We start from the raw sequence: 26227 nt of genomic DNA, 5'->3' as shown, positions 1-26227 counted from the left end.
AACAAATAAGAGTGGTAATATAATAAGTTCAGTCCATTTTAACCCGTAAAAAATATATAGGATTGAGCTCGATTGTCACAAGAATGGGTTAAGAATTACGATCCATCTTATTAGAGGACAGACCAGGTGAACCGATAAGTTTGTCCATATTTGTTTTAATTTTTATTTTAAAATTTGTTTATAAATAAGTATTTAGAACATATTTAATTATATAAATATTTTGTAATCTTTGACTTAATAAATTAATATTTTTATATAAATAAATTAAAATAATTATTATATTTATATATTAGATTAATCTATTATAACTAATAAATAGAATTTTATATTTAAATATTTATGATTTAAATTATAATAATATTGTATATTTATATATTTATAACAATATAATATAAAAATTTAATTTTTTAATTATTTTGATTTAAGTTTTTAACTGATATGTCAGTTTGGTCTTACTACAGAGTTAAAAATTGTAGCACTACCCACTCTATTTTATATTCTTAATAGTTCACAACCTAGTCCGCAAACCATAACCTATTTCGGTAAAAGAAATGATTTGTTTGATAATTTTTTCTTACAATTATAGCGACATTTTTAAGTATTTTTTTATTTATTTTTTTATTATTTTAAAACTACTTAAAAAATAACATTTTATATTATAAGAAAAAATACTTAAAATTTAATAATCAATATCATTGTTTTTAATAAAAATATAAATGTTCAAACATAAATATAATTTAAAAAATAATACAATTTCAAAATCAATAGAAGACTTTGCATAAGCGAATATATCAAATCATTACAAATCTTTTTAAATTTTGAAATGAAAAACACAATACATAATTTATTTATAGTACATGTATAAGAGTGCGACTTGGATGATTTATAGTAAATTTCATTACGGAAAATAAACCACTAAAATATCATTTTCTGGCTAAACTTGACATAGAAATCAACTTTAGAAAATAACAGAAGAATTAGCCCACGGTGTGAAGTGGGATTTATAATTGAAATTCGCATTCTGCATTTTCCCATGAGAGTCCAATGCAGAAAAGTCGCAGAGAAGAGCATAGTGGTTGAGTTTATACCTTTCTGCGTTAGTGATTCAGTGGACAAAACAAATTGACCACTCCATTGTACCTAAATAATTATGATGGCAAATTTCAAAATAAGTAATTTTTTTAAAAATTATAAAAATGATTACGTAGAAAATTGTAAAAATGAATATGTCAATTTTATATTATTTTATTATAAAAATAATAACTTCAATTTAAAATACTCTGAATTGAATTGAAGTCGTCTTAGTTTATTACGATTCTAACTTTAAAATATATTTTGAACTAAAATGATGTCACCTTAAATGACTATTTTATAACGAAGCCGTGTTATGTTAACAGTTTATCTATTATCATAAATTTTTTCATTTTGATAATTTAATTTTTGAAAAAATTGTACAAAAATTATGTTTTTTTCCCATTATGATACCACTTGGAAATAATGTATTTTTTTTAGAATATGTGATTCTTACTCTATAGTTTTCAAACATAATAAAATCAACCATAATAAAAAAGAAGCTTGATATAGATTCAATCCAAGTAGTATATACGAAGAATCTTTAATACATTAGTATTCACCATAACCATACTAAGTGAATTAAGTTCTTCTTGGGTTGTTTTCTTGTTGTATTGTTCTTCATCTGGTTGTTAATTCTTGTAGTTAATTAATGTCTGCTTGAACACCATTTTTTACCAACTCCAACCTTACGGATTAGCAATGAACACTGGATACCTCAAAAATCCTTAACTATGTATAATATTTTAATAAATGTTTAACTGAAATAAATCTAAATTAACTATACCAATGCTTGATTTTATAAGTGAGTAATGTAGGTATATGAGATAATGTCTATTTGTTTATTTGTTAATTTGAGGTGTAAATTACAAAAAAAAAAAAATGGTTAGTTAACCGTTAAATTATACATATGGATGAAGTAATGGTGATCCATGACGACTTCTAAAGTGAAGTTGTTAGATATATAAACGGTTTCTCTATAATTTTTCAAAATTTTTTCAAAGAGTCAAAGTCGTCATGTATACCACGATTTCAGTGTTCAATTTTAAATAAAATAACTGAAGTCGGTTAAAAATAAGAATGATTCTTACACTGAAATTGTCATAATACATCAAGACTTTTTCTTTCTACAAATTTTCAGAACTTCACCTTAGAAGTACTCGGCATTACTTCTGTAATCTAATTGTCAACCAACTCTATTTTTTTTTTTTTAATTTAAGCCTAAAACTAACCCACGTTTAAAAAAAAAAAATTAAATATGTTTTTTGTCCCTCAAATTTCAGTTAATTTTGAAATTAGTCTTTTTTGAAAATTTTATACCAATTTAGTCATTTATTTTAAAGATGCGTGGATTTAATCTTTCTTACCAAATTTTGTTAAATTTATTTGACATTTTAAACATATTTTATGATAATATTTGAGTTAATATTGAAACGAGATATATGTCAAACGGTATAAATAATTCAAATATTATCATAAAATACGCTTGAAATGTCATATTAACAAAATTTAATTAAAAAAATTAAATTCACACATTTTTAATAATGAAAGATTAAATTGCTGACTTAAGAAAAAAAGGAGTAATTTTAAATTTCACTTCGACTTCGACTTTAACAGACAAAAACATATTAAAAAAAAAACGATAATGTCCAGAAACTCTAAGTCTTTAAAATATTTAACGCATGCACTATACCTGAAGTGATTGTCATCATGGTCCAACCGGTGGGAGAGTGGTCGAGACCACAACTTTGTATAATGGAGCATACGTAAGTGGAACAATATTGTACAAGGAACGTGTTTCATTCACAAAATGTTTTTTTATTTTCTTCCCACCATAACCTATACCACCACACCCATTTCACCCCATTCATTTCTTCCTCATCATCATTGCTCTTTTATTGCAAAACTTCATCTTCATGGCTTCTCTTCTGCTCCTCAACCACCTCCCATCATCTCCTCCCCTATCAACACCGCACACCACCACCTTCAACAACACATCAACCACAACCCTCGCATTCTCTTCCAAAACCAAACCCTCACTCATCCTCAAATGCTCTTCCACCTCAAACCTAACCCCAAAACTCCACCAAGAAGAACTCGACCAAGAACAAGAACAAGAACAACAAACGTTTGAGTTTGATTCTGACACCCCCTTGAGCGAAGTGTGGAGGGAAATCCAAGGCATGAAGGATTGGAAAGGGTTGACAGAGCCAAGCATGAACCCTCTCCTCCGGCGAGAAATAATCCGGTATGGAGAACTCGCACAAGCATGCTACGACTCCTTCGACTTCGACCCTCACTCCAAGTACTGCGGAACATGCAAGTACCATCCCTCACACTTCTTCCACCAACTCAACATCCCCCACTCCGGCTACACCATCACCCGCTACCTCTACGCCACCTCCAACATCAACCTCCCCAACTTCTTCCAGCACTCCAACCTCGCCGCCGTCTGGAGCCCCCACGCCAACTGGATGGGCTACGTCGCCGTCAGCACCGACAAGGAACACATCAAACACCTCGGCCGCCGCGACATCCTCATTGCATGGCGAGGAACAGTCACCTACGTCGAATGGATCCACGACCTCAAAGACATTCTCCGCCCCGCTTTCTTCTCCAGAGACCCAACCATCAAGGTAGAATCTGGATTCCACGACTTGTACACCAAGAAAGAACATTCCTGCACCTACTGCTCTTTCTCCGCTCGCGAACAAGTACTCTCAGAGGTTAAACGTCTTCTCAACTACTACAAAGACGAAGAGATAAGCATCACCGTCACCGGGCACAGCCTCGGCGCCGCCCTGGCCGTTCTGAGCGCGTACGACATAGCCGAGGTTAGGTTAAACGTGGTTGGCGGCGTTGGCGGCGGCGACGGTGGTGAAGGTGTTGAGGTTCCGGTGACGGTGTTTTCGTTCGCGGGGCCTAGGGTTGGGAACTTGAAGTTCAAGGAGCGGTGCGAGGAGCTCGGGGTGAAGGTGCTGAGAGTGGTGAACGTGCACGATGTGGTACCCACGGTGCCGGGGATAATAACGAACGAGAAGTTTCGGTTTCAGAAGTACATAGAGGATACGCTGTCGTTTCCGTGGAGCTATGCGCACGTGGGGACGGAGATTGCGTTGGATCACAGAGAGAGTCCGTTTGCGAAGGGGAAGGTGGATCTGGTGAGTGCGCACAACTTGGAGGTGCACCTGCACCTGCTTGATGGGTTCCATGGGAAGGGGAAGAGGTTCTGTTTGGCGTCGAAGCGTGACATAGCGCTTGTGAACAAGAGCTGTGACTTTCTCCGGAGTGAGTACGGCGTTCCGCCGCACTGGCGGGAGGACGAGAACAAGGGGATGGTGAGAGGCGGCGATGGGCGGTGGGTTCTGCCGGAGCGCCCTAGATTGGAGGCTCATCCACCGGACATGGCCCACCATCTTCAACAAGTGTTGGACAACCACCTCGCAGCAGGTCAGCAATTAGAAACCATTTAGCATGGCTTACAGTTACTAGATTTTCGGACAAACGACAAAAAAACAGTGTTAAATATGTTTTAAGAAAAACAAAAACTTTATTTGGTCGTTGGAATTAAAATCTTAACAAAATTATATTGACGCGTGTTTTGAAGAAAGATATATATTGGCAATCAATAAAAAAAATTAACGTACAAAAATATTTCATTTATAAATTCTAATAATTTTGTGAATAAACTAAAAAATACAAGATATACATGTTTTGTTAATATGATTAATTATGTTTTTGGTTTTTACTTTTATTTGAAATTAATTCTTCTACTTTAAGTTTAGTTTAATTTAGTTCTATAATTTTAAAATTATATAAATTTAATATTTTAATCAAATTTTATTACATTTATTTAATTTTTTAAAAATATTTTATAATTGTTATTGAATTGTTTATGTCGTACTTTTGTTATAACATTAAATTAAATATTATTATAAAATATGTTTGAAATGTGTTAATAAATTTTGATTAAAAAAATTAAATTTAAACGTTTTTAAATTCAGACATTTTCGAGTTATTTGTATATAATAAATCTGTTAAATACTATAAAGGAATGATCATCCATTCACAGAAAAGTAAAAGTATTATATAATAATCAATATTTTAAGACAGACTTGTTAATTGTTTCTGTTATAATTTATTGATAATGAAACAAATTATCTTCTAATCATAAACTGCTACAAGGGTGACTTATTTCAAATAAAGTAGAAAATAAAGAAATATATTTTCGATTAAGGATTTATTTATTTTATTTAATTACAAGAAAAAATTGTGAAAAAATGGTTACACAGATGAATAAATAAATAAATAAACAAAACACGTTTCCATTTAGGAAAAAGGACAAAAATAAGTGGTCCATTCATTCATGAACATAAGTTCTTCCACCCGAAGGGTTTGAATATCATGACCCACTGAGAAATGCTTGAGCTCGTTGTACCCAAATTCGATGACATTCCAAGTCAAACTTTAATTTCTAATTATAAAAATTAAGAGTGAAATAGTTAATGATTATACCATTAATTATATAATAATTTGTGTTTGTAAATTGTTAGGTATAATATACTGTTAATTTTACCATAATTATGTTAAAAGTTGATATCAACAGTGTTTTTATGAACCACCACTAATTTGTTATTAGTTTGTATCATAAAACTTGTTACTGTGAGTGTATAGAAATTAGACTAAAAAATAAAAAATTAATGAGTTTGGATTTTTTAATGGTTTCTTTTTATATTGTTTATCTGTTGTACATTCAAAATATTAATTTTAAAATTTTAAAATATATTAAAATTATCTTTAAAATATTAAAATAATATGTTTTTAAAGTTGAGCATATGACATTATAAGAAAACTCAGCAAGAAATCAAATTCTAAAATTAAAAAGATTGAAAGTATGAGGGTAGGAATGGGCCATGGACCCTCTAAAATTTTGAATTTATATATATATATATTAAAAAATTATTGGATTTTTTAAATTATAGGTAATATATTTTAGAAATTGATGAAAATTAAATTGTATATTTTTCTATTTCTTTTATAAAGCACAATATTTAATGTTAATAAATAATAAAAAATAAAAATATTTAGGTTTAATTTCTCTTTTAATCTTGTTTTTGTCAAAAAAATTGACATTAAAATTATATTAATCATATCAACAAAGCAAATCATCCATATTAAGAGTTTTAATTTTAATGAAATAATCATTGACCCGTTTCAAGACATTTAAGTAAAAGACCAAATTAGATTAATTTTTTAAAAAATCTGAACCAAATTGAGACTACAAAAATTGGAGGACCAACTTAACATTTCTAAGCGGAAACATAAATAATAAAAGTACTTAAACCAAATATTTATTAAGATAATTTTTATTTTCCTTCTTCTTGTCTTTTTAGTTTTTTCACAAATTGTATTAATCTCTCACTCTCATATTTTCTTTTCGTTTAAAAAAAAAAAGAAAAATTAGACACAGTCATTATTTTTGTTTTTATTTCTCATTTATCCTCTTCCTTTCTTGTCTCTGGTTTCACTTGATAACGAAAACATTATTTTTTATTTCATTAGCTTTTTGTCTATTATTTTTTGTGAATATAGAAAATAAATGTATTGTATTTTTTCATAATCGATTTTTAATTGTGACTTAACTATAATATTTTTTTAATAATTATGTGCCTCAATTTTTTATTAAATTATGATAATTCTTTTTAATATTATGTATAAAAAAGTATATTTATAAAAAATAAAAGAATAAATTTATGATTAAAAAGTGATAAAAAAAAGAAACTATCGATAAAAACAAGATAAATTATATTTCTTCATATATCTTAAAACATTATACTAATAATCAAATTGTTTAGTTGAGAAGCCAATTTTTTAAAACATTATACTAATAAAAAAATATAATAATCTCAAAATATATTATTCTACTCCTCTAATAATTTTAATCAAAATCTGCCACTGAGTAAGAGGAAAATGTGAGAATATGGTTTTGAAGTTAGTTTGTTTCTTTAAGTGGTATTAAATTAATATATGTGGAATGTAATAAAACGTACATGTTTTAAGAATAAAAGACAATACGAAACGTTAGTAACAATTTGATAAAAGTTTATGTTTGAAAATTAGAATACATATGTTTAATCGTTGAAGATTCCTTCGAGAAAATGTTGAATATTCCGCTGAAACAAAGTAACACCAAAATCTATCTGATTCCACTATAATGATGACACCATATTTCTCAAATGTGAACCCATTCTGGTCGAATCATGAATGCGTGGTTTATTCTACCTTACCTTCATTTTAATCTTAGATTACAAATCCTATTTCCTAGAATATAACATATATAAAACAACTTTTTTTTTTTTTTAAGTTTATTTGTATATGTTATGGAATTTTTATCTTTATCGATGAGCAAATATTTCAACTAGTTCAACTTTTAATTTGCGGGTTGGTTAATTAAGGAAAGAAGTGAGTTTGGTTTCTTGATCAATATTTGGATAATGTTCTAAATATTAACTCTCTTACACTATAAAAAAGTATTAAATTATCAATATGAAAAAGTGTTAAAGTATAATTTATCAACAACTTTATGGATAGATTTTAAAATTTTAATTATCAATAAAAAATTTCTGTAATGAATTATGTTGGTAAACTAAAATTTTTATTACCAACAAAAGTATTTATCGTAAAATCTATTTGTAACTAAAATTTATTATCACGGGATAAAATTGACATTAAAGTTTTTTTTTGGATTTTGACAATTTTAAAATTTATCGATAAGGAATTTCTTTTTAATTTATTTGTAACTATATATTTTGAGAATTCATTGATAAATAAGTTATAACTGATTTTTTTATAAAATCTGTTGATAATTTTATCGATAAAATGAATAATAATTTTTGTGTTAAATTTGAAGAAATATCTGTTATAAACTAATTAGGGATGATTGAAAAGGAGAAGAAGTAGAAAAAAATTAGAGTATGATGAATAAAAATAAAAATAAAAAAATGAAGGGGAGTGAAGAAAAAAAAAATAAAGCATTTTAATTATATATCTGTCATTTATAATAAGTCTATTAATTTTTTATTAAAAAATAGCCAATTGGTTTTTGTAACGGATACTTGAAACAACTTCTAAATAATGGACAGTATAATTCTTTCAATTCACAATACACCAAAAAAAAGTATTTATTATGCATTTGATTTTCATTCAATTCGTGTTTATTTGCTAAAAAAGAGGGTCCATTGACCCACCCATAACAAACAAACAAAAATAAAAATAAGTTCAAAATAACCCTAAATTCCAGTCATTAAAATCGGTTCCAATTTGATTAAATTCAATAACATTTTCAAATTAAATATCATTTTCAAATTGACTCAAAGTAATATGATTTTTTTTTTCTTTTATTTCGTATTCAATCTAAACCGAACCACACACGTAGTGAATACATGTAAAAGAATAATGCCTAAGATTATGCTAAAGTCAATGATGCGTTCCATTTTATAATTGACTAATTAAGAATATTTTTTTTTCTAACAAAATAAGTGGGAATAATGGTATATAACGAGTGATTTTGTTACTAATTTTATAATTATATCTTTCATAAAAAATGGTTTTTAGTTTTTCATCATGTGCTCGTTAGAACATTATTTTTTTTAAATTATGTATTTAAAAACTAATTTAACTTAATTAAAGATGTGAATAAATTCTAGGATTGTGATCAGTGATTCAGTGACCAGAAAAAGTTGTGTGAACAGAGTGAGAAAAAAGAATAATTTTTAACATCATGCAAAAGCCAACGATGCATTATTCATTTTATAATTTATCGAATAGTTTGAGAATATAGATCAATCATTTAATAAACCAGCAATATTTAATTTTTTTCACAATAATCAGTTTTCACAAATGGTTAAGAAATCTCGATCATAATTACACTATAAAAAAGATATAAAAGCTCATATAAATTACTTTTATTTTAAGTATTTAATATTTAATTTAATTAATTTTAACACATTATTAATTTTTTTGTCCGTTGAATAGTTATTTTATTTTTTTATTGAGTTTCTATTGATTAATCTTTCCGTTAACTGAGTTGTTATCTTACTTATATTCTTTAGGGTCCGTTTTCAATTAGTTAAGCGGCGTGTTTTTAATGTTATTCACATTTTTTAATAAGTAAAAAAAAAAGTAGTCAAGATAAAATAACTGCCCTTTCAACTATATAATAGAAAAATTAAATGATAAATATTTAATTAAAAAATATGAAAATTTTGAAAACTAAATATAAAAAAGTTATTTAAAACTCAATTAAAAAAATCCTTAAATTTACTAAAAAAAATGAAACTTAATTAAATCTTGATATTTTTACATTAGACACTTAACAAATTAAATCTCTTAATCATTTAAGTAAGTTTTACTTTTTTTTTCTTATATATCACGGTAATTGAAACATATATTACAACATTTAGAACATTTCAAATCAATCAAGACAATAAAATATAAATAAATATTTTCTGAAATTTAAACTTGATTTAAAAAAAGTCATTAAATGCTTAAAACTTAGTTAACTAGACGAGCTAAGACTCAAAGCTCAAAGCAAATAAAAAAAAACATACTTTTACATCTCATTTTTCATTTGACATTAAACAAAAAAGTTAAAAAAAAATATTTAACTATGAAAAATATGAAAAAGGAGATGTCTTTATGCTGAAGGTGGCAATATTTTAATGGAGGATCGACAAATGAATGAGAAAGATACTGTTTATTGGTTAGTGGTTGGTAAACTTTATGAAAAAATAAAAATAAAATAAAAAAAAGTTATAAAAAGGAAAGTTGTTAGGTTTGGGATGGTGATAAGAGGACCTAGTAAAAATATTTTTACCAAAGAAAATATTATAAAAAATTAATAAATCTAAAAAAGGTAAAAATAATTTTCGGAATGATGAAATTTAGAAAAAATAAAAATAAAAAATAATGATGGTGTAATGGGAACAAAAAAAACCTAAGAAGTAACGCCCATCGCCTTCTTCAAGTGCAAAGGGAGAAGCCAAAATTTTGTCTGAATATTAAATTTTGTCACTGCAGAGCCAAAAACATCAACAGCAACACATACCTAGTATTTATCACTCATACCTCTGTGTCTGTTTCTTCGGAGAGGAAGAAAAAAAGAAGAAGAAGGAGTGAAGAGAACTGAACCAGTAACAATGGCGATCGCTTTCTCCTTCTTCACTGCGCCTACTTCCTCTTCATCTTCATTTTCTTCTTCAAAAGCCCTTCCTTCACTTACCCTTTCTTCCTCCTTCACCGTCCGCTTCCCGCGCCGCCGCGCGGATCGCTTTTTCCCTCTGTGCTCCACAATAGGAGCTTCTGTCGGCGGATCCTTCGGAGGAAACGGTGGTGGGCATGGTGGTGGTCACGGACACGGGGGTCATGGTGGCGGCGGTGGTGACGAGGAACACAGCAGTGAGGGAAAGAACGAGGCTTTAATGGTGGTGGTGGAGGCGGGGAGGGCGTTGGACAGCGTGCCGGCGGATTTGGCGACGGCGATTAAGGAGGGAAAGATTCCGGCGGCGGTGGTGACGCGGTTTTTGGAGCTGGAGAAATCCGCGTTCTTCCGATGGCTGCTTCAGTTCCCCGGCTTCAGAGAGCGTCTCCTCGCCGATGATCTGTTTCTCGCGAAAGTCGCCATGGAATGCGGCGTTGGCGTCTTCACCAAGGTTTCTCTTTTCCCTCTTTCTCTTCTCTCTACTCTCACTTTCAACATCAATTTGTATAACTTCGCGTTGTGGTGTGTTTGTTTAGACTGCTGCTGAGTACGATCGGAGAAGAGAGAACTTTTTCAACGAGCTCGAAATCGTATTCGCCGATGTGGTACTGTTTTTTTTTTTTTTCTTTTTCTTTCTCAGTTGATTCTCGTGTTGTAAACACATTCGACATTCAAGATTGAATCTTGTGTTGGTTTGTGTGAAATGTGGATTGAAATGTTGGTTTGAGTGACATCCCTTTTTGCATGTGTTGTTTTTTGTTGTTAGGTGATGGCCATCATTGCAGATTTCATGCTGGTTTATCTTCCTGCGCCCACTGTTGCGCTTAGACCACCACTCGCAGGCACTGCAGGGCCTATTGCTAAGTTTTTCCACGGCTGCCCTGATAATGCTTTTCAGGTTTTTGTTAATATATCCAATAGGGTTTGATTACTTTCATGGTTTTGCTATCAAAAGTTTGTGTTTGTGTATCTCATCTCGTGTGTTCCTGTTTTCCTTCAACAGGTTGCTCTCTCTGGGACATCATATTCATTGATACAGAGGATTGGTGCGATTGTGGTATGTGCTTCAATTTGGTAACTTCTGTGTTATTTATCTTGCAATTTGAATCCAAGTTTGCTCCTTTCGTTTCCCGGGACTAATTTCTGTATGTAATGTGGTTTACTTGCACAGCGTAATGGGTCTAAGCTTTTTGCTGTTGGTACTGCTTCATCACTGGTTAGTAGTTCTTGTCTTCCCTGGAAATTTTTCCTGTGCTTTTTGTGGTTTGAGAAGTTTCTGTTTATAAAGATTTTGCATTGCTTGATCCTCTCTTCCTTTCAAGTTTTGGCAACTGATTTGACTGATGCAGTCTTCTCATTTACCTTCTACAAAACTTGACTACTTGAGAGTTGGAGAAAGAGTTTAGTCTTAAATGTTTTTTCCTCTGAGTAATGAGCATGATCCTAGTTAGAGCTAGCACTGCATTAATATTTTCCATGGATTCATTTTGTGTATTACAATACAACCTTCTCTTTTAATAAATAATCCTGCCAATTGGTTTTGACTTGAATGTTCTACATGTGACCGGAATCAATTGACTTCAGATCCTAACATATGTACTCTATTTTGTATTTCTTCAGGTTGGTACTGCTATGACTAATGCCTTAATCAATGCAAAGAAAGCAGTTGAAAAATCTTCTGAAGGGGAAATTGAAAATGTTCCCATATTGTCTACCAGTGCTGCCTATGGTGTCTATATGTCTATTTCTAGCAACCTCAGGTAAAAAAGAATGCTGTGGCTTTTGTTTCGAACTTGCTCTTGCCTTTATTCATCTGTATTGTTCCACTAATTGTTATAACAAGATTTAGAAAAGTTATTTCTCTACTTTTTCTATAAATAATTACCACTAAAGGAATCATTGTCATCTATATTACTATAATGTGAGGGCTACCTAACCATAGTTAAATAGTTTACATCAGTTGCTTGTCATTGTTCATAATGTTAACTCATTGTGGTCAAGCATGTCAATATATCATGATGAGTCCTATTCTCTGGTCGTATTTTAAATGTTTCTTTACTATGATAATCAACATCCAATAGACTAGTAAAGCTACTGAAAAAGTTACAAAATGCAGATGATTCTAAGTGGTATTTGCACAATTTATGCTGCATGATTTTCTAAAGAAAGTTCACTTTTGTAAACTGTTCTCTTTGCCGTATAAAAGTCTGTTATCATCAGTGTTTCCTTCATTGCAATAAGAATATGCTCTCTCTCACCACTTCATTCTTCTGCAGTAATTGAATATCAACTGTTCTTTAAAACGATTACTAAGAATCTGATTTTGCTGCCAGGTATCAAGTAGTTGCTGGAATTATTGAGCAGAGGCTTTTGGAACCTATGCTGCACCAGCACAAGCTAATTCTTAGTGCACTATGTTTTGCTGTGCGAACTGGCAACACGTATTTGGGTTCACTATTGTAAGAAATCTCATGCCTTTTCTGATTACTTTTTGGAAGAGTTTTTGCTTGTTGCCACTGATTCATGCTGTGTGTGATCTGTGATTTTCCTTGACAGGTGGGTGGATTATGCTCGTTGGATAGGTGTTCAATAGGCTCAAGACCAAGATTACATGACTTGGATCTTTCGTTAGGTTTTTCTCTAGATGTTCATTTGCTTCAGTAGTAAACATCAGAAACATGTTTCTTTTTCTGCAGAGGTTTGGTTGTAGGGTTGTTATCTCAATAGGTTTTCGTTCTCTATTTTTACATGCTCATCACTGAGCACTTTCTGCGTATTCTTCTTTGTACAAGTGTGTCCTCATTCAATAATGTGATGAGGATTTGAAATAATTTAGTTTTGTTATGAGAACTTGATTTGACAGTTGATGAAAGTTGAAAATCTTGTGATTGCAAGATACAAAACAAGTATTTTTTTTATGCTAACACAAGAATCCTCTATCATTTCAAACTTAGCATACATTTTGATTAATTCTTTGTATATTTATTTGGTAGAATCATCACAGCTATACCTTCTCTTTAGATGAATTTTTTTTTTCTGACTAATTTGTCTTGTTCATGGATTTGGATCATTTCATGACAAACCCTTTCTATGATAATACTTATTGTTATTGTTTTTTGTTACAACTTTAACAAAATATCAATTTACAGATAGATAATGAAACATATATGATGTAATTAAAGAGAATAAATAAAATGAATTCATGGATTTTTTGATTTTTTTATCTTTGTAACATTGTCCATGCTTTGTTTTTGCTTTTTTTAGACAGTATTTTTTTTTTCTGTCCTTATGAGTTTGTCTAGACATGTACGGGTTCCAAAAATAGGATGAATAAGATGAGAGTTAGGAAATTTAGAATTTCCCTGTTTAGAATATGCAGAAATATAAACAAAAATGGAAACTTTTAAAGTTGGGATAAAAACTCAAACAATTGAAAATTTTACAGAGATGACAAAACAAAAACATCATTATCCAAGCAAAATTTATAAAATATAGTAAAAAAAGGCTTTTTCTGGTAAAGAGAGTTTTAGCTTTGTCTATTTGTCTTGAAAAGGTAATACGTACCTCCAAAAAGGAAAAGTGATTGCAGATTCCAATGGTCCAAACAAGAATAAATTTGGTGACCCTATTTGTTAACTTTAAATATTTATTATAAGATGTTAAAAAGTTCCATTAGTGTAAATTTGGTGCTTTTTTTTTAAAAATGGAGGGGTTAGTGTTTCAAATATGAGAGGAATGGAATTTTTTTTTTATCTCAAGAAAAATATGTATCTTAATAGGTAAATTTTGGATGAAAAATCCTTTGAAAGAGTTTAAAGAATTTAGGTTATAAATATTTTGAAATGGGGAAAAAGATGATTTTAGACTTTAAAGTTTGAGATGTAGAAATATGAATTAAAAGGAAACTTGATTGTTACAATTAAAAATTGAAAGATTAAGTTTAAGACAAAAAAAAAACATTAAAAAAGGTTCATGTTAAACATAGCATAGGACCAAAAATCAAATACACTTAAGCCTGTGATTAAGGAAGTGTATAGAATTATAAATAAATAAGGCGTGTTTGTTTTGTAAGAATAATAAAAAGTGAGTGCTAATATAAAGAGGAGCAGATTCACAAAAGTATTTATTCTCATCTAGTGGCTGTAAGAATGAACACTTGGCCACATTTTTTGAAAGTCACTTTTTAGAGTTATTATATATCTCCGAAATAGCCTAAAATGTTTGTATTTTTTGTTTAAATCAATGTATTTTCTAATTTTAAATTATATATACGAGTTTCTATAAGTGGATATTTAGAGTAGTCTTAAAAAGCTCCACTTAATGTTCTATTTTCATCTATTGCTTAATAAATATTCACTAAAAAAAGAAAATTAAATTGAACTTTTTTAATAAATTAAAATTAACTTTGTCTACCACAAATTAAAAATATAATTATATCGTTTGCTTTTTCAAAAGTAAAAATATTTAAATTTATTTAACTAAAAAAAAACTATATTTTTCTTCTTCTCTGTGAATGTCCATTGAGAATTCATAAACACTTTATTATAGCTGCTATATGCTGTCTCCCTCTTCCTCATTTTATTTCACTTTTATCAGTCACAAAAGTATATTTTGGTAATTGCATTTTAGTACAGAAGTGATATATTGATTTCGAAAATGTATTGCGAAAAAATAACATTTAAAACGTTTTTATAGTATATATTTTTATCTAATATATTAATTTATTTAATTATAGTATCCTTTCATTTAATTGTTGACTAATTTTGAACATTTTAAGGGTTCGGAGATAAGTTTTTATATTTATTCACTCATTGTTATACAGACTTAAAATCAATTTTGTGCCTTTCAAAAAACTAAGAAGTTAGTTGGATGAAAAAGATAAGGTAAAATAACGAAAATAAGAGTGATGAAAATAATATTTAATTATTTGGTAAAATGAAAGTAAAAGTTAATGAAAATAGAGTAATTCTCAGATGTATTTTTCGACTTTAATTTTCATCTGGTTATATCCATCTTTCCTCTCTTTTTTCTTCTAATTTTTCAACCAAATTCCTTTAATTTACATTTTATACGTCACCAATTTTCTTTCATTTTTTTTTTAATTTCTGTCTACCCAATTTCTCTTCCTACTAAAAGTGGTGGCAAATAAAAACCATCATTGAAAAATACTTTGGCAAAATATCCATCAGCTATTACTAAAAGGTTTATTCGTATTTAAATGAACTGAAGAATAATCCATATTCATCTCTTTCTCAAGGGGAGTGAGTATACATACATCATAAAATAAGAGAGGATAAGGTGTAAGAGGGGAATAATTTACTCTAAACTATAACTATATATAACTATAGAAAAGGAACTAAAATTGAAGTTGCTTCTAGATATTGCTGATGAAGAAACTAGCCAGTTTCCAACTACAATGCTCTCTACAGGTTCACTAAGAAAGATGGATAAAGAGATTATGTCATGTTTCTCTAGGGCCATCAAATGATTGTGTTTTTCTCAAATTCCAATGGAGACCTTCATGAATGCTGCGCAAGAAATCATTTGTAGAATCATCCAAACAAGCCGTAGGAACAGGCCATGGAGCCATGCTACAAACCAGTGCATCTCCAGGTGCTAATTGCTTCCTGTCTTTTCCATCAAATGATGCCCATGCAGGGCTTCTGCTGTTGAATGGTACTTGCACCCTCAAAGTCACATGCTCTGGAAATATCATTGGCCTAAAAGATAGAGAGTGTGGGCATATTGGGGTGAATAAAATACCTGGAACCTGCAATTCAAGACTCAGTTTCAGATGGAGGTGGAGAATGATTATATTTATATTTAGTTCTAGACAAGTAAATTGAAGGTTTAACTATGTTTTTCGTCCTTAAATTATGACACAATTTTGACTTTTGTTCCTATCTGATCCTGTTAGGTCCCTAAATGTATGGATGAAATTCTTTTCGTCTAACAGCGTTAACTGTTTTCTGACATGACAAACGACAAACCATATATTAAAAGCAATCCGCAAGTTCCTCTTCAGTCAACGTTTTAAAAGGTTAGCATGATTAACAGTTAACACCGTTGGGTTGGGTCAGGAGAACTGCGTCCATGCATTTATTAAGGATGAAGTCCTAACAGGATCAAAGTTTGAGATAGACAAAAATCAAATCACTTGGTGACCAAAAACATAGTTAATCTTAAAATGAAATAAATCGATTAGCTTCGTGATGATGTCATTGGAACAGTAAGATTAATGTGAATGTGACTTCAAACAGAGTAGATTTCTATGGCAGTTCAACAAATATAGCTGATTTCATTCCGAGACATTGAAGATACCTTTTTAGTGAACTGGCATTTAGTAGATGTTATTTAAATGCAATTGGTTCACAAAGGAATTCTACTTTCATTCTCTAGTTTTGACTTGTTTGAGACACTTAATTCAGAAAAATAGAAAATCAATCAAATAAAGTTTGCTTATTTTCAAATTCAATTTTATTCTCCCAATTTTCAAATTTACATTTTTCACACCATGGGAAGAGTCGATTGGAAGGTAGTCCAAGTAAAACACAGTGTTCATTTATCTACAACTGTTTCTTCCAAATTGCTTATTTTTCCCTCAGTTAACAATTCTAGAAATATTCGGGAGACTATAACAACCTTCAATAATTTCCTCTGAAACAAGTGGCATACTGGCACTACATAATTCCCTCCCAAAACTGAAATTCATTGCACTGAGCTCCCCTAAAAGCTTGAGCAAATCAAAGGTACTATTGTAAAATTCATTTCACAGTCAAGTCCCACTAAAATCACAAGGATTTATTTCTTTTGGATAATCACCATACCATGTATCACAAAGGAAGCAGAAAATCTATGGCTTCAACCTTAATAACATTTGTCGTAAATATTTTACATTCATTGTCTATTTTAAGGCCGAGAAAAAACTTTAATTTATGAGAAGGATTGACCAAAATTTCCATTGTAAAATATTATCTTTATCGATCGAGATGAAACACTACCAGAGAAGAAAAAAAAAATTAAACTATGCAGTCAAGCCATACGAATAAGAAGCTATTCATCAAAGTACCTGTGGATGAACCATTGATCCTCCAGCTGCTAAAGAATATGCTGTACTGCCAGATGTAGTGGATAGGATTAATCCATCCCCTTGCACACACGTGACAAAGGAGTCGTCACAGTAGCATTCCAAATTTGTGAGGAAAGAAGATATTCCACGATCAATTGTAACCTCATTTAGAACAAGCATAGGTTCTTCAGTTTCATATTCATTTTTAGCTGCTTCTCGTATAACATGACATTGTAAACGATGCCGTAATGTGATACTAATGGGGCCCTTTAAAATTGATTCAAGGCATTCTTTGTAATGTTCACTATCTGAAGGATGGTTAAGTCCAGTTTCCAATTAGAAATGAAAACAGATACTATAATAAAAAGGTCCGGAGGGACAAAATAAGTTACTCTGTTAGTATCTTGATCTATCTTCTAAATAATATATGTAAATAAAAGTTGCAGGATACAGAAAGGGGTCATAAAGCCAAGAGACCCTAAAGAAAAAGGGACAATGGGAGGCACTGGCCCTTTGAACATAGATGCTGCCTGCACATTTAGTACATGATCATTATTAATCAATGTCCCTAAGCAAACCAATATACAACAAATAATATGACAGGTAAAGTAAAACCAAGTATCATATCTATTTACTAAACTCTTTAAGAATGAATAATCCATTGCCAGAGATTAATAGTACTAAAGATACCCCATCCTGAGTGTAACAGTCATCATATTCTTAGAAAACTCAATCCAAAAGGAAAAGTTACGCAAATCCAAGATCAGTAATTAATTAAATGAAATTTATACTCTTAGGATGAAAAAGTTTTTTAGTGATTTAGTACACTATGTAAATACCTATTCAGATTTACCTCAACATGATATCTTTCCCTCGAAACTGTCTCGATGCATAGAATCATTCACAAAAATAAACCATCAAGAAATATATACTATTACTACTAATAATAATAAACTAAAAAATCAGCAACTGAAGAAGTGCTTAAACTTCAACATTAGTAATATGGATAAAATACTGGAAATCCAAGAGTTTCTTTGGTTCACAATGCCTGTTGGTTAAATTTTAGGCAAATAATTTCTGGCTTCTAATCATATTTTATGTGACAAAGTTGACAGGTTTCACTTTGAAAAGTGAACCTTTCTAGATTTGGATCAGAAATAGTTTTTTCCCGAGACAAAATAAAGCAAATTAATAGCTTGAATGTGTATTAGAAATCTGTGCTGCTTTTATACAATGGCAAATTAATTTAAATTGATCTCACGTACCCATAGAACAGTACCATCTCCACCAAGAGTTACCACGAGGTCAACCTTAGTGTGCAGCCTCAAAACTTCCTCGTCTACAAAAAAATGTCATTGTTCAAATAATTATAATTTTCAGAAAAATAAAGTATGCAAAATAGTTTATGAAAATAATAATAAAGGATATATTGTATGAACACACACACACACCTTGGTGTACAAGCCAGAAAATTTTGTGAAGGCGATTAAGTGAAAACTGTCCTTTTATGAATTTAATTGCTTACCATCATTCCAGGTTTCTACAAAGTTAAAGTATGATGATTCTGCCAAAAGCTCAACCCTGACACGTGGTTCTACATAGATGTGTAGATTCTTTTGTTGCCTCAACCATCTGGGAATGATAAAAAAGAAGCACACAGTAGATTTAAATGAAGGTTTGCCATGAGCTGAAATGCTAAAATCAAAATAAAGTTTCCGTTCTGTATAACTGGTTATTCACTTGAACCAAAGACAAATACATCGAAGGCTAAAAAGGTACAGGATAGATGTAAATAATACTACATAATGAGAATTGGAGTTAAACTTGAAAATAAACAATCTTCACTTAGTCACATCAAACTCACAAAAATGAATTGAAAAGTTAGGCTAACTTATATTTTGCACGAATCTAGTGAGAGAATGGAATCTTAACCATCCATTATGATTGAAAGTTAAGACTATCACATTTTCATGTGCATAAATATGAATGACAGACACCATCAAATGTATCAAGTTTTGTATAAAAATGTAAAATGAGTTGAGATCTATGATCAAAATTAATTTCCATATCAGCATAATCCTTACTTTCATGAAGAGTTTCAATCTAAAATCAGTATTGTATTAAGGAAAACCCAACTTTGGGAGAACCAAACGTTAAAACAAACAATATATTAGAGTTCATACCTAACCATTTCAGAACACAGAATTTGAACTGAAACTGAGTTTGGTTTGGTCAATATGAGCACTGTCTGTGGGCATGATTGCCACTTCAAAGAGATCTGAAATAAATAAACTTCTGAATTAGACAATATACAAGTATAGCCATTGTAAATTTACAATTAGCATTACAACAAAGTTTAGAAAAAAGGAGACAAGATTATCGGTCACAAGAGCAATAAAATCAAATCGCCCACAACAAGAAACACCTGCTTACTACTGCGCTGAGCAGTGGTTATATTTCCTCTTTCAAAAGAGACAATGTCATGTTTGTACTGGTCACTTTGATCATCTTTGCAGAACCATGAAAGTTTAAATGAAGCCTGCTCAGAATAAAGAAATAAATTAAGACTAATTAGCTTAAGCAGCAACTAAGCGAAGCTTATGAATTGCAAATTTAGTAGGAGATAAAAGAATATTATTTGTAAGTAAAAATAGAAGAAGGTGCCTTAGCACAGACTTTTAAGTTTAAATATATGGAATAAATAATACAAAATCATGTAGAAATTAATGAGGATGTCAATCGCAAGATACTTGTGGGATGCATAAAATAGAGAAAGAGGCATCTGAAGGAAGAAAAACAAGACTGATGACATGGAAGGTCTATGCACAAAAAGACAAATCCCAAATTAGTTACAAAGGGAGGACAAGTGGCAACCAATTCGAAAATTGTGGAGCCAAGGAAGAGTAACAGAAAGAGAATACCAAATATCACGGTACAAGATTTTGTTAGGTAGGCAAATTGTGGTAATTCTCTCTCCTCTCAGATTTCTCTCTGTTTCTCAAACCCTTTCTGAGTATTCCCTTCCTTCTCAGGTGCAATGGCAGGAATGAAATTACGACTGCAAGTCCTTCTAGCATCCCTCCATTCCTTACAGTGCAGCTTTTATGTTGGGACTTATTTACTAATTCTGTTATTGTTGAATGATTGGAATATAGTATTTAAACAATAATAAAAATTCCACATACATTCTCTGATATTCTGATATTTAAATTTATGTTCTATCAGCATCAAGGGTTACTGTGATCACAAAGTCCCGACTGAACTCAATGGCAAGCTGCTTTTGCATTGCTATAGGTCTGACTATATTATATGATAGTAAGTGTCGGACTTTAAAGGGACAAAATAAGAGGAAGGTGAAAGTAGCATAAATGAGAATATTAAGATGGATGTGTGGCCACACAAGAAAGGTCAGGTGGTTATATACAAGAAAAGAATGGTGTAGCCACTGATTGAGGAAAAGATGATAGAAAACCGATTTAAGCCGGTTTGGACATGCACAAAATTGGCCATGAGTGGCACTGGCAAGAAGAGTATATGGCACAATTTTTAGTCCTGTACAGAGGAGGAGATGAAAAAGGAGCTTGGAATAAATTGTCAAAGGAGATCTAAAGATAGATAGTAGTCTTGAAGCTCTGACTTTTAGCAAAGCCAAAAGACGTTGTGTGATTTATATGTAGCGAATCTCAGTCAGACAAGGTTTTCTTGTTGTTTAGTTAAGGTTGGGTTTGTAATGTTAAGATTAACTGACACACTACAAATAGAAAACTACTCGGATATGAATTAGTTACTGGTAGGACAAATTTTGTAAAACATGTGGTGATGGTACTTGCATGATGTCATGGAAAAAGGTGCACAAAAAAATTTAGTAGTAATTTCCCTAATTATACACCAGTAATAACATAGTTAACCCAGTTGTCATTTGAATGTAAAGGCTCAACAGCTTGTGCTGTTCTGAAGAATCATAATCTGTTCAGTCTTATGGATGTTTGAACATGAGAAATGTAAAAAAATATAAGGCTAGACAAACACTTGCACTGAGACACAAATATTTCAAAATATAAAATATCAACAGGACACCCGACTGTGTCGGGTTGATCATATAGCCCAATTTGTTTCGATCACGGAATTATAAAATACCTTTTTGACTATTTTGGAATCAGAAGTGGGTGTTCCATCCTTAAGAACCTCATGCGAGCAAATACCATTCCTCGAACAACATTTTCCAGACTGTCCATTAGCTACATTACACGATGTAGGTTGTTTGGCAGGGCTATTTGTCCTCATATCATCAAGATCAACCTGATGCTCAAAACATGATTTTTCTGCAATAAAAACAAACAGCAATCAGAAATTACAAACTTCCAAAGTTGAGATATAGATAGAACACCACTTAGCTGAAGAGATAGAAACTACATAATGAAATAGGCCACATGGAAACATAAATATAGAAGACATGGAAAAATAGAAAATTCTAGCATTCACTTTAATGCTTCAATCACCATATCTTAAAAAACGTTCAGTATTGCCGGTGGGACCTTCGTAGATGTCAGAAGCTTAGAAGGTACATCTTAACATCCAAAATATTTAATTGTTTACTTCCTTGAGGTCAAGATTGAGATCATCAAACTAACTTTTTTGCAACTTTACGAAAATAGGGGTATTATATTTTCATCAGTTGAATGACCATGAACACACACTGAAAACATGCAATGAACAAAGCTACATATTTAGCAAAAGATTTCAACCGTAAAAACATACAAGAACAAAAAATGAAACCGGAAAAGTACTCTCTTCGAGAAAATAAAAGTACGCTTCATCACTTCTAAACAGCACATACACCTAACTTGAATTCCAATCAGTAAAAGACAGAAATTCCATTGCATAGAACAAATACTTGAGACAGCAAATTTGGATAAGATGAGTGGTATGAAAAGGGATAATAAAAAGTAACATACAATGAAAGTAACTGAAATACGAGAATAGAATTGACAAAAAAGAAATAAATTGTTCATAAATCAACAAGTATAAGAGAGCATGATCACAGTTAAGTCAAAAACAGATAGTTTATTTTCCTTTTCCAATAACAACCACAACAGAATGGAAAATTTAAAAATAAAGACTCTTCATCTTGTAGTTATTCAGTTATTAGAACCTGTATGTTCAAACTTCAGATTCCGATCCCTCTCCAGCTCAAATTTACGTTTCCATTCAGCAGCCTCAGCTTGAGCAGAAGCTTTCCCTTCAGCAACTTGCCTGAGAGCCTTTGCAACAGCTAGAAGGAGTTCAAGACAAAATAAGGACAAAGATCTTTGCATCAAGATCATGTCTTGTTGCAGTTGATATTAATAATTTGAACAGAATACGATCATACTTCTTAAAGCTTCAGAGAACTCTATAAGATGGTCATCCGATCCCTGGATGGGAGATTGAAGAATCTCTTCCACTGCTTTCTCAGGAAATAGAGAAAAGGAATTGACAAAACCATTCTCAGCCTGTGAACATGACATGCTAGTCTTTCCCTGCTGCATAAAGTAAATCAGGCAAAAGTCACAAAAACAAGAAGTATACACTTGTCACAAATTCTGATATATGTGAACTTCGGTCGTGCTTTGTTTGATTATAAGCATGAACATGCAAATGACCAGTAGGTATTCATATTGGCAGATACATCTCAGTGTCAGAGAGATATAAAGGTAGCACAGACTGCCATGAAGAGTAGTGGTTTACAACTAATCCCACCTAACAATCAATAAATTTTGTTAACACAAGCAATCCCACTAGACGCTGATCCTACAAGTAATGAAGGAAATCAAGGCCAATTTTGACTCTAACTCATTTTTGGACACCCCCACTTTCATTTTCCTTAAAAGCAATAGTTTGAAAATTGTAGCCAATTGTAACAGTAAAGGATTCCCCGGCTCCCAGATTCCAGGAACACAACTCCAAACCTCAAAATAAACACAAAACAAAGCATCCTAATGAGCAAACTTGCCAGCGAAGAAAAACCCTATCAATTCATGACGCGAACCAACCAACAATTAAGATTAAAAGACAAAGGAAAAAAACATAATTGAAGCTGAAATTAAGAAGATTATGAAAAATTAACGAAGATAGAAATTAAATTACCGATGAATTGAGCTTGTTTGGAGCCATTAGAGGGAAATGGAGAAGACAGAGAACAAAGGAAGACGAATAATTGGGATCCCTTTGTCTCGTTTCTGCTCCAACACAATACAATCCAAAGTGTCTGAAGAATTTTGACCTTCAAATTTGTTTACTTATATTCATATATATACAACTCAACGCAACGCATGGCACATGCTGTTTCTGTATAATAGATTAAACTTTTTGTTCAAATTTCGAACAACCCAGAAACAGTGGGGTTTTCAGGTTTTTGTTTTGTTTTTTTCTTCTTTTTCTTATAAGTTAATTACTACAAGACTAATTAATTCCTCTCTACAGATAGATAATATTTTGTGAGTATAGCAATGCAATTAATTAGTTAATTAATAATTAATTAATCTGTGCTTCCATATTAACATGCATATTAATTTTATTTCTTTTATTAATATTATCAGTTCATTCAATTCTTGATATTGTGAATAAAAATAATAATAGTAATAATTGCTTCGTCTATAGTCAAGTTTGTACGAGTCAATAAATTTAGTCTTCTTCACACAAAAAAAAATTATTTAGTCTTTTGGACTAATGCTTATTATATATTAAATTAAGATTGGTTGTTAAATTGAAATAATTTAACTTATACTTAAGAATTAGACTGATGATTGGTGTCAATTTTAAGAACTTCAATTATTTAAAGGTAGATTGGCCAAATATATAAATACTTAATATAAAGACTAAAATTAAATTTTGACCAATTTTTGCACCTTTCCAATTAAAATATTAGTAATGAAAAATGAAAAAAAAAAACTTATTATTCTATTAATCACTTTGATATTTATTAGTGAGAACATATGCATCACATATTTTTTTTTATAATTTTATTGTAAATATAATTTTTTTATAATTTTATTGTAAATAGATGTTTTTAGTTTGTAAATGATTTTATAATTGAAAAAATTCAATAAATGTATAGAAGTGATTAAATAAAAAAGTAATTAAATTTAGAAAATAATTACTAAAAATATAATTACTAAAATAATTATTTTAATTTAAAAAATATAAATAAGATACATTTAGAACATAAATATAAACAAAAAAAATCCTGAATATCTAACATTCAATATTTATGGACCGATTCATCTCCAAGTCAGACCAATTAAAATAAGATGAGGTCAAAGTGAAATAAATCATGTATATTTAACATATATTTAAAAAATATATTTGTACAATTGTAACTTAATAGTTGAAAATAAAAATATATTTAAAAAATATATTTGTACAATTGTAACTTAATAGTTTAAAATAAAGACTTATATACACTTTATATATATATATATATATATATATATATATATATATATATATAATTTATTTTTATTCATTAATCATTTTGAGGAATTAATGACATTTTGGAAATGAGGACCACAAACCCACTACATTAATGAATGATAAAATCAAATACCTTTCTTCTTTAACTAAAATTATTAATGAATCTATGTTATTGCATGATGTTGTGTGTAGCTAAGTCCTATCACATCATTAGGAACCTTCTTTTCCTTTTTTATTTCTTAAAATCTTAAGACAATTATGAAATTCAATTTGTACTATTTAAATATTTTTAAATATTTTAAAACAATTTTTGTTTGGTACCTCGGCATTATTATATGCCATTAGAGATTATTTACTTTTTATAAGTGATAATTTTGTTGAGGAGGATTTTGTAAAGGAAGAATCATTCATTTGCATAAGCATAAAATAATTTTAAGAATATCATTATTAAAAGTATGTTGAGGATCTTGCACTGAAAAAATCATTCTTCCCAATAAGCATGGAATAAATTGACATTCTGATTCTTTAAAATATCATTCATGAAAATCTTTTATCGTGAAGGAAAAGTTATTTCCCAATCATTAATAAAAGAATTTTAAAAACTTCATTTTCATAAATATCATTCATGAAATTTATTTATTTATTTGTATGAATTGCATTTTATTCTGAAATAAATACTGAATTGAATGTCGTTTTTTAGAAGTAAGTCGAGATGTTCATGGGGATGAAAATTTATTCCCAAAGTTATAAATTTATAATTAATATTCAGAATATTTAAAAATTATAATAAAAATATTTTTGTGTTTCTAAAAATAAATCCGCAAGAGATGATAATTATAATATTTATGCATGTCAAATTATAAAGATAAATTAATATTATGTACATTAGGAATTTAAAATTTGAAAGTTATTAGAATAAACATGAAATCAAAATTACTTGAGGTTTATACAAATATTAAAAATTTTAAATTTATGACTTAGTGACTTTTTAAAAACATATATGGAGAATGTGTATCGAATCACTCAAATAAAATGATATTTTTTTATATATTGTTTGTCCTGTCGAAATTTTATCTTTAAAAGTATATTAGAGAATAGAAAAAGAAAAAAAAAATATAAAATACGTTTAAATTTAACTTTTAAATGATGAGTGACTTATTAGTATCGAGAATCATTTATCATGTGTCTAACTTTGTTTATACATGAATTTTAATGAATTTCAAACCTAAAAATCTTCTTTATATATAAGTGATTTTGAAGTTATTAAATATAAAACATCTTTTTTCCATTAATAATCTAACTACTTAATAGACACACTATACTTTGGTCAAATAAATTACCATTTAAACCATTTTCAATCACATCAATCTAAAACA

At 30.1% G+C, this 26227-nt stretch overlaps 3 protein-coding genes across 4 annotated transcripts; 2 read left to right on the top strand and 1 right to left on the bottom strand.

Annotated features, from left to right (window-relative positions):
- Positions 1 to 2906: 2906 nt before the first annotated feature.
- Positions 2907 to 10284, top strand: LOC114168801 (alpha/beta-Hydrolases superfamily protein). Its single transcript, XM_028053757.2, has 2 exons — positions 2907 to 4521; positions 10150 to 10284. Exons 1-2 carry the CDS (start codon positions 2988 to 2990, stop codon positions 10179 to 10181), a joined length of 1566 nt encoding a protein of 521 aa, XP_027909558.2. The 5' UTR covers positions 2907 to 2987; the 3' UTR covers positions 10182 to 10284.
- Positions 10113 to 13262, top strand: LOC114168134 (protein RETICULATA-RELATED 4, chloroplastic-like). The gene is made up of 8 exons (XM_028052868.2): positions 10113 to 10781; positions 10867 to 10935; positions 11097 to 11228; positions 11334 to 11387; positions 11502 to 11546; positions 11951 to 12090; positions 12664 to 12789; positions 12887 to 13262. The coding sequence occupies exons 1-8, from the start codon at positions 10269 to 10271 to the stop codon at positions 12921 to 12923; spliced, it is 1116 nt and encodes a 371-aa protein (XP_027908669.1). The 5' UTR covers positions 10113 to 10268; the 3' UTR covers positions 12924 to 13262.
- Positions 13263 to 15520: 2258 nt separating this feature from the next.
- NADK1 (NAD kinase 1) lies at positions 15521 to 23772 on the bottom strand. Of its 2 annotated transcripts, none has more exons than XM_028054960.2 (11): positions 23526 to 23772; positions 22771 to 22921; positions 22552 to 22671; positions 21537 to 21721; positions 19825 to 19938; positions 19583 to 19677; positions 18925 to 19031; positions 18665 to 18738; positions 17851 to 17929; positions 17400 to 17707; positions 15521 to 16100 (listed from the first exon to the last, which is right to left on the bottom strand). In XM_028054960.2, the coding sequence occupies exons 1-11, from the start codon at positions 23550 to 23552 to the stop codon at positions 15792 to 15794; spliced, it is 1569 nt and encodes a 522-aa protein (XP_027910761.1). In that variant the 5' UTR covers positions 23553 to 23772; the 3' UTR covers positions 15521 to 15791. The 2 variants fall into 2 exon arrangements, with proteins under 2 accessions (XP_027910761.1, XP_085525289.1); XM_085669163.1 differs by having other exon boundaries at positions 22771 to 22918; positions 23526 to 23728.
- Positions 23773 to 26227: the final 2455 nt, after the last annotated feature.

The sequence above is a fragment of the Vigna unguiculata genome, chromosome 11 (assembly GCF_037176805.1).
Source record: "Vigna unguiculata cultivar grain cowpea cultivar isolate G323 ecotype 2 chromosome 11, ASM3717680v1, whole genome shotgun sequence".
Lineage (NCBI taxonomy): Eukaryota > Viridiplantae > Streptophyta > Magnoliopsida > Fabales > Fabaceae > Vigna > Vigna unguiculata.
This window is presented reverse-complemented; position numbering and strand designations above follow the sequence as displayed.